General features: G+C 36.2%; 1 protein-coding gene across 3 annotated transcripts; it reads right to left on the reverse strand.

Moving 5' to 3' along the window:
• Positions 1–765: 765 nt before the first annotated feature.
• On the reverse strand, positions 766–8,017 carry LOC130996295 (uncharacterized). 3 transcript variants are annotated; one of them, XM_057921805.1, is made up of 9 exons: positions 7,820–8,017; positions 7,414–7,737; positions 6,431–6,530; positions 6,207–6,263; positions 3,825–3,936; positions 2,871–2,953; positions 2,153–2,214; positions 1,978–2,074; positions 766–1,248 (listed from the first exon to the last, which is right to left on the reverse strand). In XM_057921805.1, exons 2-9 carry the CDS (start codon positions 7,710–7,712, stop codon positions 1,189–1,191), a joined length of 870 nt encoding a protein of 289 aa, XP_057777788.1. In that variant the 5' UTR covers positions 7,713–7,737; positions 7,820–8,017; the 3' UTR covers positions 766–1,188. The 3 variants fall into 3 exon arrangements, with proteins under 3 accessions (XP_057777788.1, XP_057777787.1, XP_057777786.1); XM_057921804.1 differs by having other exon boundaries at positions 766–2,074; positions 7,820–7,975; XM_057921803.1 differs by having other exon boundaries at positions 766–2,074; positions 7,414–7,995.
• Between the last annotated feature and the right edge of the window lie 4,041 nt (positions 8,018–12,058).

Here is a 12,058-nt window from a genome sequence, read left to right on the forward strand (position 1 = left end):
ATTAAATAATTTTTCCACCCATTTCCAACAAAGAATTGATCAGAATTTAGAGTCACTTTCATGTCACATAAGAAAATTATAAAAATTCATTCTTTTCTCTCTCTTTTTTAAGCACAGAGGGGTGCGTTGTGATAACAAAGTTGGATTATGCAAATCGAATTTGATCACTCCCAAATTGAATTCAGGTCGAATTATGTGTCAGGTATAAAAAAAAAAACAATACCACTTTGGGTAATAATCATTAAGGTAGTACAAGTGATTGATCAGAATCCTAAAAACTAGTAATATTTGTATGTATTTACTTATTGAGGCGTAGTGACTTCACTTTTGGTCTAATGCTCCCTCCATTCTCAATATTAGTGCTCTCCCACTTCTAATTCAATAATTTGATGCTGAATGAAGCAATAAATGCTATAGTGGAAGCTTCATTAATCTTTGAATTATGTCAGTTACCATAAACGTCACGGCGTACAACATTACATGGATACCCCTGAAAAGATAATTAAGTAATAAATACTACTTACTCCGTTGCATCTAAATTGATCAAACTTTTTTTCTTTCGACACAAAATTTAGAACACTAGTAATTATAATAAAGTGAATAGATAATTAAATATTTCTTTATTTATATTTATTTCATATAAGAAAATTGATCAACTTAATTGAAACGGATCAACAAAACTTGGGACAGAGGAAGTAATTTATTTCGAGCGTGACCATTAAAAAGAAATAAAATGAAGAAGAAAAGCAGAAGCTCACACACGAATACTAAAATACAGTGGGCGAATAATAATCTCTGGAGTTTGAATACATTTTACATTTGACAATGTCAGTGAATCACCCTAAATTGATAAGGCTTTTCAAATAATTTCAAAATATGCAGTTTTGAGTTTCGAAAATGGAATCAATGACGGAACTATATTCCGAAAAACTTAAATACAAAAAAAGTGGCAGCTAACATTAGATGTCAGTGGTTGGTCACTATTTTTGCAAGATCTGGACTTCACTCTCATCAATTTATTTTCTGTAGCATTCCATCTTCCTCAAATCATAAGCCCCAATAATTTTTTTTAACACATCACCATGCTACAAAACCTGCAAGCTTCTTTTCTTCTTCAGCCTTTGCAGGGGAATACTTTTTACACTTACAGAGAATCAATGCGTTAAAGGTAAAGCCAGGAGCCGTCAATCAGCATCCAGGCTCCTGCTTCACGTGTGCCACACTTGACGAGCTGAACATCATCATCGGCTGGAAATGGAAGAGAATTGAGTGGGTGACATGTTGAATATAGATCATGTATTTATCATAAGCAAGAAGATTAGTTTGCTCACAATGTATAGAAAGTTCAATATTCACCAACCACGAGTATTATTTCTACTGGAGAACTGAAGGAAACTTCTCATGTGATGATTGATTCCCATGTTCAAGTTTATGTCTGTACATTATTAGTCGTGACAAAATACATACTCCCATAAACATTTTTCATGATATAATAACTAGAGAAGTTTAGAAATATGTAAGAAACGAGTTCCAAATATCCAAAATTGTCAAATTTAAAAATATTCCTTATACCTTTTATGCATAGCATAAGAAAGCAAAGAAGTGGTTTTTTTATTTTCTTCTTTATGCTATAGAAGTCCTCTTCTCCTAAACTTGATATAAAAGTATGTTGTGTGGAGGAGCTAAGTAATAAATTGTGCTAACTAATTTTTTAAAATGACAAAAGGTAGAAGCTTTAGAAATCTTTTAAAGAAAAATCATTGTTCAAACCTTTAAAGGAATGTTGTAAATCTAAGATGACAAAAATGTTAACTGAAATGGTTTTCATCAGAAGTAGCTTACTGTCGACCAATTCATTGAGAATCAACAGAAAATATAATCATAAATTTAGAACTATCATACTTTATGCAAGCTGGCATTTTTTGAAAAATGACGAAGTTCTATAATGACAGTATGGAGAATGGAAATGGGACACACCTGAGATGATGGTGGAAAAATGCTACTTGTGAGTTCCTCATTTAAGAGCACTGGAAGAGGAGGCATTTGACTCATGATTCCAGGCATTTTTGTCATGCTGTAGGCACAAAAAGTATTGGTTAAATAAGATACAACAGAGTACCAAATCCATATACTCCTGATACAAGTCACTTACCTGTCCAAAACTGTAATTATGTTATTCCTCACATGGAAAAAGAGATCGATATTTTGCTGCAGCTGCAACAAAGTTCCAGCATCAGCAAAGGCAAAATCCTTCTTAACTTATTTAAGTATAGAGAGCTAATAAAATACAGACAAGAGCTAAACAAGTTAACAAGTTTGTTTTCACTTCGTTGTTTTTCATTTTTAAAAGCAGCAAAAAAAGTGGAGATGCGAATTAACCAAGCATAACAACATAGCAAGACAAGTCATAGCAATACAAATTTTGTGGAAAGTAAGGGCCATATCTCTTTGGGAAACAAGAGCACTAAAATTCATACCGCTGTTTGTTCTAATATCTGCCTAGAATGCAAGACAGCCAGAAGGATGAAACATCAAAAGAAAAAACATTTTGAGGGAAACGGCTGTAGATAGAAACCAGACTGCAACCAAAGAGGAGATGGATACACAAGCCCTGGAAGGAGGGCCTACTTCTGCACGGCTTATGAGTTTAACAAAATATATCGCACGTTCATAATACACCATCAGAAGACTTTCCAACAAGAAATATTGAATATTAAATATGTTCAGTCGTCACGCTATATTCCACTTGTGAGTACAATACATATACTTTTGCAATAAACAATCTCATTACAGTCCAATGGAAAAACTCCAACTAGAAACTACTAGAACCAAGTACCATGTTCTGGGTGAATAAAAGGGTGAGGCATCACCTTGTGAGTCGAAAGATTTACAGAAATTTGTTCAAAAGACCGACTGTTTTCTTCTAGAAGATGTCTGGTCATGCCACTCAGTACTGAAACACAAAAAAAAAAAAATTGTTTCTGATTAGAATGTATTAACTTAAAATTGATAAAATAGCATTTGAACGTTTAGGTCCATAATCATAAATGCGTTTAGAAGGGTTTGGGAAACAAAGACTACATTGGGCCAGAAAAACATGAAATGGAACCAAATTGAAGACATCATTCAACACTTTTTCTGGAATAGCAGACAATATTTTAACTGAGCAGATAGCTAATAAAGGGCATTGATAAGCCTGTCTTGAGCGATCTAATTGACTAAATGCATTTTATAGGGGAATTTCCAAATTTCAACCTTCTGGTGTTTGCTGAGCTGATGTCACTGAAAGTGGAAACAAACTCAAGATGCGGTTAACATTTGCACAATGAACTTTAAGGGAGATATAATGATTAAATGCTGCAAGTCACATTGAGCAGCCTGATGTTGATACTATGCAGACAAACTTAGAAGACAAACCAACCCAGAGTCCAGCATTCAGTTTGAATTATACATGATTTAGATGTAAGCAGAACCGAGCAAAAAAATTAATTAAAATTGGATTATTCACCCAAAGTTCTAAATTCATTCAACAGAGACATAACATACATGTAAGCACAATCAAGTAAAAAGTTAAGAATAGATCATGTAAGCACAATCAAGTAAAAAGTTAAGAATAGATCACCAAGGCATCATCACAATATCTTAGTACGCATGTATACATCAGTCAATATGATAAAAGAGAAAAGTTCAACAATCAATTCCCGAAAGTATAAATATAGAGAGAGACTGAGAAGAGCATCTTCAGCCTGAAAACAAAATATCTAATTGATGTATTTATTTTGGAAAAAAGAGATGTGTTCAATGTAAACAGAAAATAGATAAACCTCCTGTGATCATGTAACCACACTGCTGTTTTGTGGTTGATGAATATGGACCAACATTCACTGAAGAAGCTGAAGGCATGTTAGTCTTCAAAGCTGGTTCCACCATTTTTTCCTGAGAAAGGGATGACTATTAGAACACCATCTTTAAATTCCGGTTCACGTACTAGTCAATACAAGAAAAATACAGCTGATACACTTATTTGACTTTGTGTAGCACTTGTTACAAAATCACATTAAAGAAACCATACCACTAAAACAGAAGCGTATTCAGAAACAAAATCAATCAGTTAAAATCAAATTTGATGACAACGCTGACCACAAGAGATTCTACTAGGACTTGTCAGGTAGCAATATAGGTTTATCAGCGAAAACCAAAGCAGGACAACTCCTAGGCACGTGTATGGACGAGCGTGGCGCGAGGCAGCAGTTATTTAGTTTATTTCCAGATATTAACTAATTATTCTATTACTCTATTAACTTAAGACTGCTCTGGCAGCCGTGCAAACAACGATGGATGGACAGGAACTGCAATTCTCAGCCCTCATCGCCAAGCTGTCCAAGGTCGGACAGCCTACTACCATGGATCCTCCACACCCCCACCTGCGGAACAACAGCAAGCCTCCTCACCAACCTAGATTCTGCCGCTCTAGTGTCGCCACCAGTCCCTCCTGTGAGCGCTTCAGCTGTGCCAATCCCGGAAAATCATTGATCACCCAGCCCCTTTTCCGTGCATGGAGTTCTTGGATTGCAAGGGAAGACTAGTACTTCTTGCTCGTTATTCCATCAGACTCCACCCAATTCTAGGGTTAGTTTGGCTTTGATTGCAATGTCCAACGAAGTGATGTTTTGGGTGCAAATGTAAGGCGTTTGCCATCTTTCTCATGGACTCAATTCAGTGAGGTAATGATAGGAGCTTCAGCGGTAATTTATCAATTTAGGCCTATGAGGCCATGCATACCACTCGTCAGACATGATCGTTGGAGAAGTACGTTACACTCTTTGTAGTGCGAGTTGCTCAATTGCCAAAACTTCCCAAGCCCCAATACTTGGGTACGCTCCTGGGCGGGTTACATTTGGGATATCTGTGACCACTTTCCCAATATGGAGATCAAAGATGTGTTTGCCACTATACGTACAGCTAAAAAGGTCATGCGGGCTAGTAGACGAACTGCATGAGTCACGCTAGATTAAGGATCCAGGTCGCTGTGTCAGGCCAAAGCTCGTACTCAAGGCCGCAGGTGTCCACTCTTTGGCCCACCAATTCTGACTGCTGCAATGTCTCAGCAGACCTAGTCATAAAATGGTGCCAACTGAAAATGCTATCATTGTAGCCAATTGTTTGGTCCTCTTCATCAGTGCGCAGCGAAATTCCTATATACTTCTTGGCTTAGAGGAAGACAATGCTGCAGAGCACAATCTAATAGAAACCAACTTTAGCAATCTAATATAAACTGACTTCAGTCCAGCAAGTCAAGGCTATTTCGACGGACGAGGCTATTGTTAGCAGTACGAGAAGTTGCTATTTAATTTTATAAATTGTTAGTTATTAATTATTTTATCTTACAAGTTACTATTTTATTTTATAAATTGTTACTTGTTAATTATTAATTATGATTCTGTTCCTCCCCAAAAACAAAAAAAAATATGAGTTCTGTTATTTTAGTTCGTAACTCTAGCCAATAGGCCAAAGTGGTAGGAGTGTAAGTACTTAATTATATAGATTAAGGGGCCATTTATTTTTCATGAATGATAAGATACATGATTGAGTATTTTTATGTTCATTACTAGGATTTCTTCAATCCTACCCCTTTAAATGGGATATAAATCAAGCAAAATTAGCTCAAATGATAGAAATTATCAAGGGCCTTGGGATATCCCAAAGTTCCAATCCATCTTAGTAAACAATGGATTAGCCTATACTATTTTTATCTATCTAGGCGAATCCTCAAAAGTAAATGGCCCCAAAGGTTACTTATATTTTGATCATCATTGGAACAAGAACAGACTCATTGTGGCAGGTTTTTCGTCTATGAACCTCAATTCTTTGAGGTGTTTATTCAGTTTCATCTTATTGAGTTCTTGAATTACCTTAACTCTATCAGCAACATCCAAGTAAGGGAAAGTCCATCTATTTCGAGGAACGACAACTTAAGAAGGCCAAAATTTCAACAACGGTTAAGAAACCCAACAAAATCATTGTTCAGCTTCGGGCTCCAATGCACATTATGCACTTGCAGTTGAAGAGCATAAAGATAATTAACCACATTGCTTTTGACTGACAACGAGTTGGATAGCAATTTGAGAAATTACAGCATAACAGTGCAAGGGTCGAGAGATTAATATCAGTTCTGGATACTATATAGGAAAAGCTATATATCTTACCTTCCGATCCTTAACTTTCTTCCCGAAGCACGGATGCTCCTGTTTCCTCCGCTTTCTCTGACAAACAACACAACTCATTAGGCACCACCATGAAAAGAACATTATTCTTGTAGCTCAGCTAGATGGTAAAAGAACATGTCAAGTAACATAGTAAGAAAAATATTACTTGAAGTAAAGAGAATAATATTGAGTAGCTACAATTTCTACAAGATTAATGAACTTACCATCATCCATCTGCATCGCAGAGCAACATCTCGGACCGTCTTGTCACGAAGTGAGGCAGCAATCTTAACATACTTTATGATATTGGGTTCACTAGCATATCTACAGATTACGGAATCAACCAAATGAAGTGGCCATGTAAGACAAAAAAACTCATATTTTACACTGGACATATTTGAAATTAATTTGTATCCAGTAATAAGCATTTGCATTAATGGCTTCTTGGGTGTGTATGTGTGTGTTGGGGGGGTTAAAAATTATCAGCTGATACCAAATGAAAAGGCTTTACTTTCTGCGTTATATCTGTTGGAAATCGATATGCACATAAGTAGACTCAAAAGATTCCAGACCCAACTGCATTAGAATGCAAGCATAAATCTCGGAGAAAAGTTGAGGTGTTCATATTAAGACAGTTTGTAGATGAGAGGGCAATCACCTCATTCAGAATGAGGAAGGAGAAAAATGAAACCAAGTGCACCTAGCCCCTAGTTGGCAATTTCCAAATACCAATATTTTAAGGACTTCTCATTCAGCAAGAAATCCAACCCAAAAAGATGAATGTAGACTGTAGAACTTGCTTAACCAGATTATCATATCATTGTCTTATAAAATTTGGGGCCTTGGACACTGACTAGTTCAAAGTATGATGGATTCCCCTTGCAGGATCTAAATCCTTGCTTAAATGTGATGCTGAAATCCACTGCCTAACAAAAACCCTAGTATCCTTAATAGTAGTATCCATCATCTGCAATCCTCTAGGCTTTTAGCTTCATCCATCATCTCTGTCTAGGTTTATGCACTAGTTATGTATATTTCCATAAAGACAGGCAAAAGACTCAGTACCACTGACCATGATCGGCAGCGTGTCGAGATAAAAAAAGGTTCTACAATCTTGTATCTCAGAAAGCAAGTACAGTACTGCTAGACATTGCAGAAAATTTCCTAATATTAGCTGATTTTACCCAAATAGGAAGTAAGTACCTACTTGGCAAGTCCCTCCTCTAACTTGTACTGTTCATCAATCAACCACTCGACCGCGAAACCGCCGTCGTGCTTCAACCCGGGAAACGAATCCAGCACATGCGTCAACGAAGAATCAAGAGAATTCTGCGCACCAAAGAGCATTCTTCCGCTAGGGCATTCATTTCCGCCCAAATTCATGCTTCCTCCGCCGTAAGTATAGTTTCCACTGCCGCCGCTGCTGCTGCTGCTCGTTGTTCCACCGGGTGTGAACAATCCGGCGTGGTGGTGGTGGTGGAACCCGGCGCTCGACTCGCTTGTCATTCGTTTGTGCGAATTGTTTCAGCTACTGCATTAAAAAAAAATTGGAGCGCACCTTAAATTTTGGGAAGAACATCTGCTGCAGCGAGCCTGCAATTTGCTCACATTACCGTGGGGTTGCTCCAGATTTTTTTGGTGCGAAGAATCCAAGAGGAATTTTCCAAATTTGGAGAGAGAGAAATAATTGACAACTGTTTGCACTAAATTATAAGCAGATACTGCTGCTGCTATTTCTTTTTGCTTTGTGAAGTGGGAGAGGTTTTTCGTTGTTGCTGTTTTTGTTTCTTTCTCTTCTTTTTTCATTTTCTTCTATTCATTTCCATTTTTGTTTTTGTGTTTCCCATAATTTAACGCTTCTACGTACTCCCTCCGTCCACGAAATGAGTACCAATTTGTGGACGACACGAATTTTAAGAAATGTATGAAGTGTAGTGTAAATAGTTTAAGAGTCCCACTTTTTTAGTGTATTAATTAAAGAGATGTGTGGTACACTTGCCAAAAAGAAAAATGGGTACTCATTTCATGGACGGACGAAAAATGAAATATGAGTACTCATTTCGTGGACGGAGGGAGTATTTTACAGACAAAATGGTAGTACTAATTATGCTTTGTTTGTGTCTTCAAATTTCAATTTTTTCATAAATTATTCTCAACTAACGTGTTTTATTAACAACAAAAAAAGACAATAAGCCAAAATAAAAAACAAAACAAAAAATACAACAAATTGCACCTTAATCGCTAGGACTTTCTCCCGGATCATTAAATTCAAAATTTGAATTTTCTTGAAATTTGAATTATCATAAAGAAAATGTGAAATTATTATTGATCATTTTTTTAAAAAAAAATATCAAGAAATTATCTTATGGAATTTTTAAAAAGTTTGATTTTGTCTCATTCTACATAATGATAAGAGCATCCACAGTGCCCCTTTTTTGTGCTGACCTGAGCCGGCTCGGGTGGAGGAAGTCGCACTGGAGAGTTGGGCCGACTCGTACTCGATTTGATTCATGTGTTGAGCATGTTGATGTCGTTGTTTGAACCAGAAGTCCCAAAAAATACATGTCAAATCCACAGATCTTGGGATGGGATCCACTTCGAGGATGATCGTTGGCTCCCCCTGATCACCTCGAGTGTATGCTCCGTGCCACAGACAATTCTTCCACACCTAGTGCATGCAATCTAGGCTCCCTAGCATCCCCGGGAATCCGTGCTTCTCCTCGTGCAGTGCAAGAAGCCTTTGGCAGTTGACGAACGTCGGCCTCCTCAAGTATTCTGCGCCAAATAATAGTTGGACGATGACTCGACATAATCTGCCCAAGCACTTCAACAAGGTAGACTCTACAATCAACATGTACTCGTCGTATGGGTCAACTGCACCTCCATTTGCTAGTTGACGAATAGCAACTGTGCATTTCTGCGGCGGTGTGAAGTCGGGTCTGCCAAGTGCGTTCGTACGTTGTTCGAAGTGAGGATCGGACTGCATGGCGTTGACGATATGTAAAAACAAGGAGTAGCGCATATAGAAAGTAGAAACGGCGTCAAAAAATAGAATCAGTGTAGACCGAATTAGTGGTAAAATAATTATCGTGGAGACGTTTTGCTTCGGCTTCACGATGCCGGTGAATGTAAGCTTTCTTTCCAGCCTCCTTCGCCTATGAGGGCTTTCCGACGGACCAATGGCGTCAACAATTTCATAAAATTGCGACACAAGTTGAGCGAGTACTTGAGCATGTCGCTCGTCGCCGCTTGAGAATGACGAAGGGGGTGAAGATGATGATAAGGATGAAGGCATTTAGCTAGAGAGGAGAAGCAAATGTGGAAGAAAAATTAAGATGTATGATTTAAATTGGAAAGAATGGGGTATTTATAGATATTGAAAAAGAAAAAAAAAAGTATATATATATATATATATAGGAAGAAGTTCTAATAAAAACATCTGTTAAAATGAGAACTAGGAACCTAATCTTGACCTTTTAAATATTAGATCTAATGGTTAGGATTTAGTCAACAAAAGAAACTGTGCATCTATTATATTTTACTGTGCACTTAAAAAATATGCAATTTATGCAATTGAAACCAACAATGCAAAATACTCAAGCAAATCGAAATTGTGCATCTATGCAATTGAAACTGTGCATCTATGCAATCGAAATTGTGCATCTGTAGTTTAATCTCAGCCCTCTATTTTATTTAAATTAATGGCTTTAAATTGGTTCCTAGTTTTCATCTTAAGAGGGGTTTTTATATTAACCCTACTATATATATATATATATATATATATATATATATATATATAGAGAGAGAGAGAGAGAGAGAGGGTGTGGTTCTAGAGAAAACTACATTATTTGTGAGAACGTGTAACACCCCAAATATTTAGATTTATTATATAAGTTTAATTATTAATATTATCATTTATAGCTTATTTTTTTAAAATAATTACATAATACATATAGATATGCACCATTAATTTTATCTAGATGATGATGATGATGATGATGATTATTATTATTATTATTATTATTATTATTATTATTATTATTATTATTATTATTATTATTATTATTATTATTAATTCGGTTCCTATTAAAACTAGAACTTTTTTTTATCATTTTTATTCTTTATCCTATAAGGAGATATACATAGAATACAATTTCTTTTTGTCACATGTAGTTAATAATTATAGTATAGTGATAATTATGTTTTTTTTAGTATATACGTATATATACCTATATCTATATAGCTCTTTAGTTTCTTTTATGTTCTAAACATTGTTTCCGCTTAAAGGATTTATTAGTTGATAACAATTATTATCACAATCTTTGTATTCAATCTAGGATAGTAATTATTTAATGCAATAATAATAAAGAAATACATGCAATGATTACATATATCTATATTATATATATACGAATTTATCTATACATATAATTATTTATATTATATGAAACTCTATAGATCCTAAGTGCATGCACCAATGTATATACGTACGTTTATTATATGAATCAATATTTATGCTTATCTGCAATAAAAGAGATTCACATAAACAAATGTCATGTTGATCAAGGACTTCCCTCAAATTGGTATAAATAGTCGTGGGATAATTTTTTCTTCGGAAGGATACAGATGAAACATTGAAAGAAAGCAGAAAGTTTATATACATATTTTTCTTCTTCTTCCTTTTTCGCATATAGGAACGTATTTTTTAAGCTTCGATATTAAGGTGAGGGATTATATGCTTGTGGTTATATTCATGTATGTTTTTATATGCTCTTATTTCATGTTTGATTATACTTGCTCAGCCATGTAGAAATACATGTTCAGAATATCAGCCATGTTGAAATACATGTTCAGCCATGTAGAAATACATGTTCAGAAAATCAGCCATGTTGAAATACATGTTCAGCCATGTAGAAATACATGTTCAGAAATTTAGCCATGTTGAAATACATGTTCAGGGGCTCTCAGTTCGCCCATCAGATTATCAGTATATGTGTATGACAATGTGAATTATTTGCATGTTTAAATGTATGTGAATATTTGCATGGTTTCTCACTGAGTATATTTTCAATATGCTCACCCTTATCTTCTTAGTTTTGCAGTTCTGGAGTTGAGGTGGCCATGGAAGTCGAGAATGACTAGAGATTTAGTTTTTCCATAGAAATTTAAGTTTAACATGTTACTTTTTAGTTTATCATTTTATTTTATGTTACTACTTTAGTTTTAGCAAGTTGATTTTAAATTAGTTTAAATTGTGATAGTCAAGGAATTTTATTTTTTAACTATTAATTCTTCAAGATTTTAGTTTGAAAAGTTTATGAAAATTGGGGCGTTACATAAGGACAAAACACGCTAGAAAAGACTCTGTTGGTCTGTGGGGATAGCCGTCAAGTCTGGAGCTGGGCTGTTACAGGTGGTATCAGAGCCGAACCTCTCCCAGTACGGTGTGGTTCGGGGATGAACCAAGCGGAAGCTGGTGGGCCTGTGACGCCCGGGGACGAAGTGCGGAGTGATCGCCGGTGCAAAAAAGGCACGGACAAAGAGCGGCTCCGATTAAGACTTCCAAGCGGAGGGGCGCAGGGATGAACCGAAACACACCCAAACGAGAGGGATTCCGAGAATATGTTGGAATGGGACAACATATTCGAGGAGAGCTTAAGGATTTGATTAAGCTACTCATATCAACAAGGTGCATCTTCTTTTCTGGTGCCCACACGGAAGAAACTCCAAGGTTAAGCGTGCTTGGCTTGGAGCAATTCCGGGATGGGTGACCCCCTGGGAAGTTTCTCAGGGAGCGTGCGAGTGAGGACAAAACACGCTAGAAAAGACTCTGTTGGTCTGTGGGGATAGCC

The sequence above is a fragment of the Salvia miltiorrhiza genome, chromosome 7, assembly GCF_028751815.1.
Source record: "Salvia miltiorrhiza cultivar Shanhuang (shh) chromosome 7, IMPLAD_Smil_shh, whole genome shotgun sequence".
Taxonomy (NCBI): domain Eukaryota; kingdom Viridiplantae; phylum Streptophyta; class Magnoliopsida; order Lamiales; family Lamiaceae; genus Salvia; species Salvia miltiorrhiza.

Coding starts and splice junctions, on each gene's coding strand:
- LOC130996295 (XM_057921803.1), bottom strand. CDS start 7,712: ATGACAAGCGAGTCGAGCGCCGGGTTCCACCACCACCACCACGCCGGA. Junction 2,954..3,824: donor TGGTTACATGATCACAGGAG/GTTTATCTATTT, acceptor TTTGTGTTTCAG/TACTGAGTGGCATGACCAGA. Junction 2,075..2,152: donor ATAATTACAGTTTTGGACAG/GTAAGTGACTTG, acceptor TTGTGCCTACAG/CATGACAAAAATGCCTGGAA.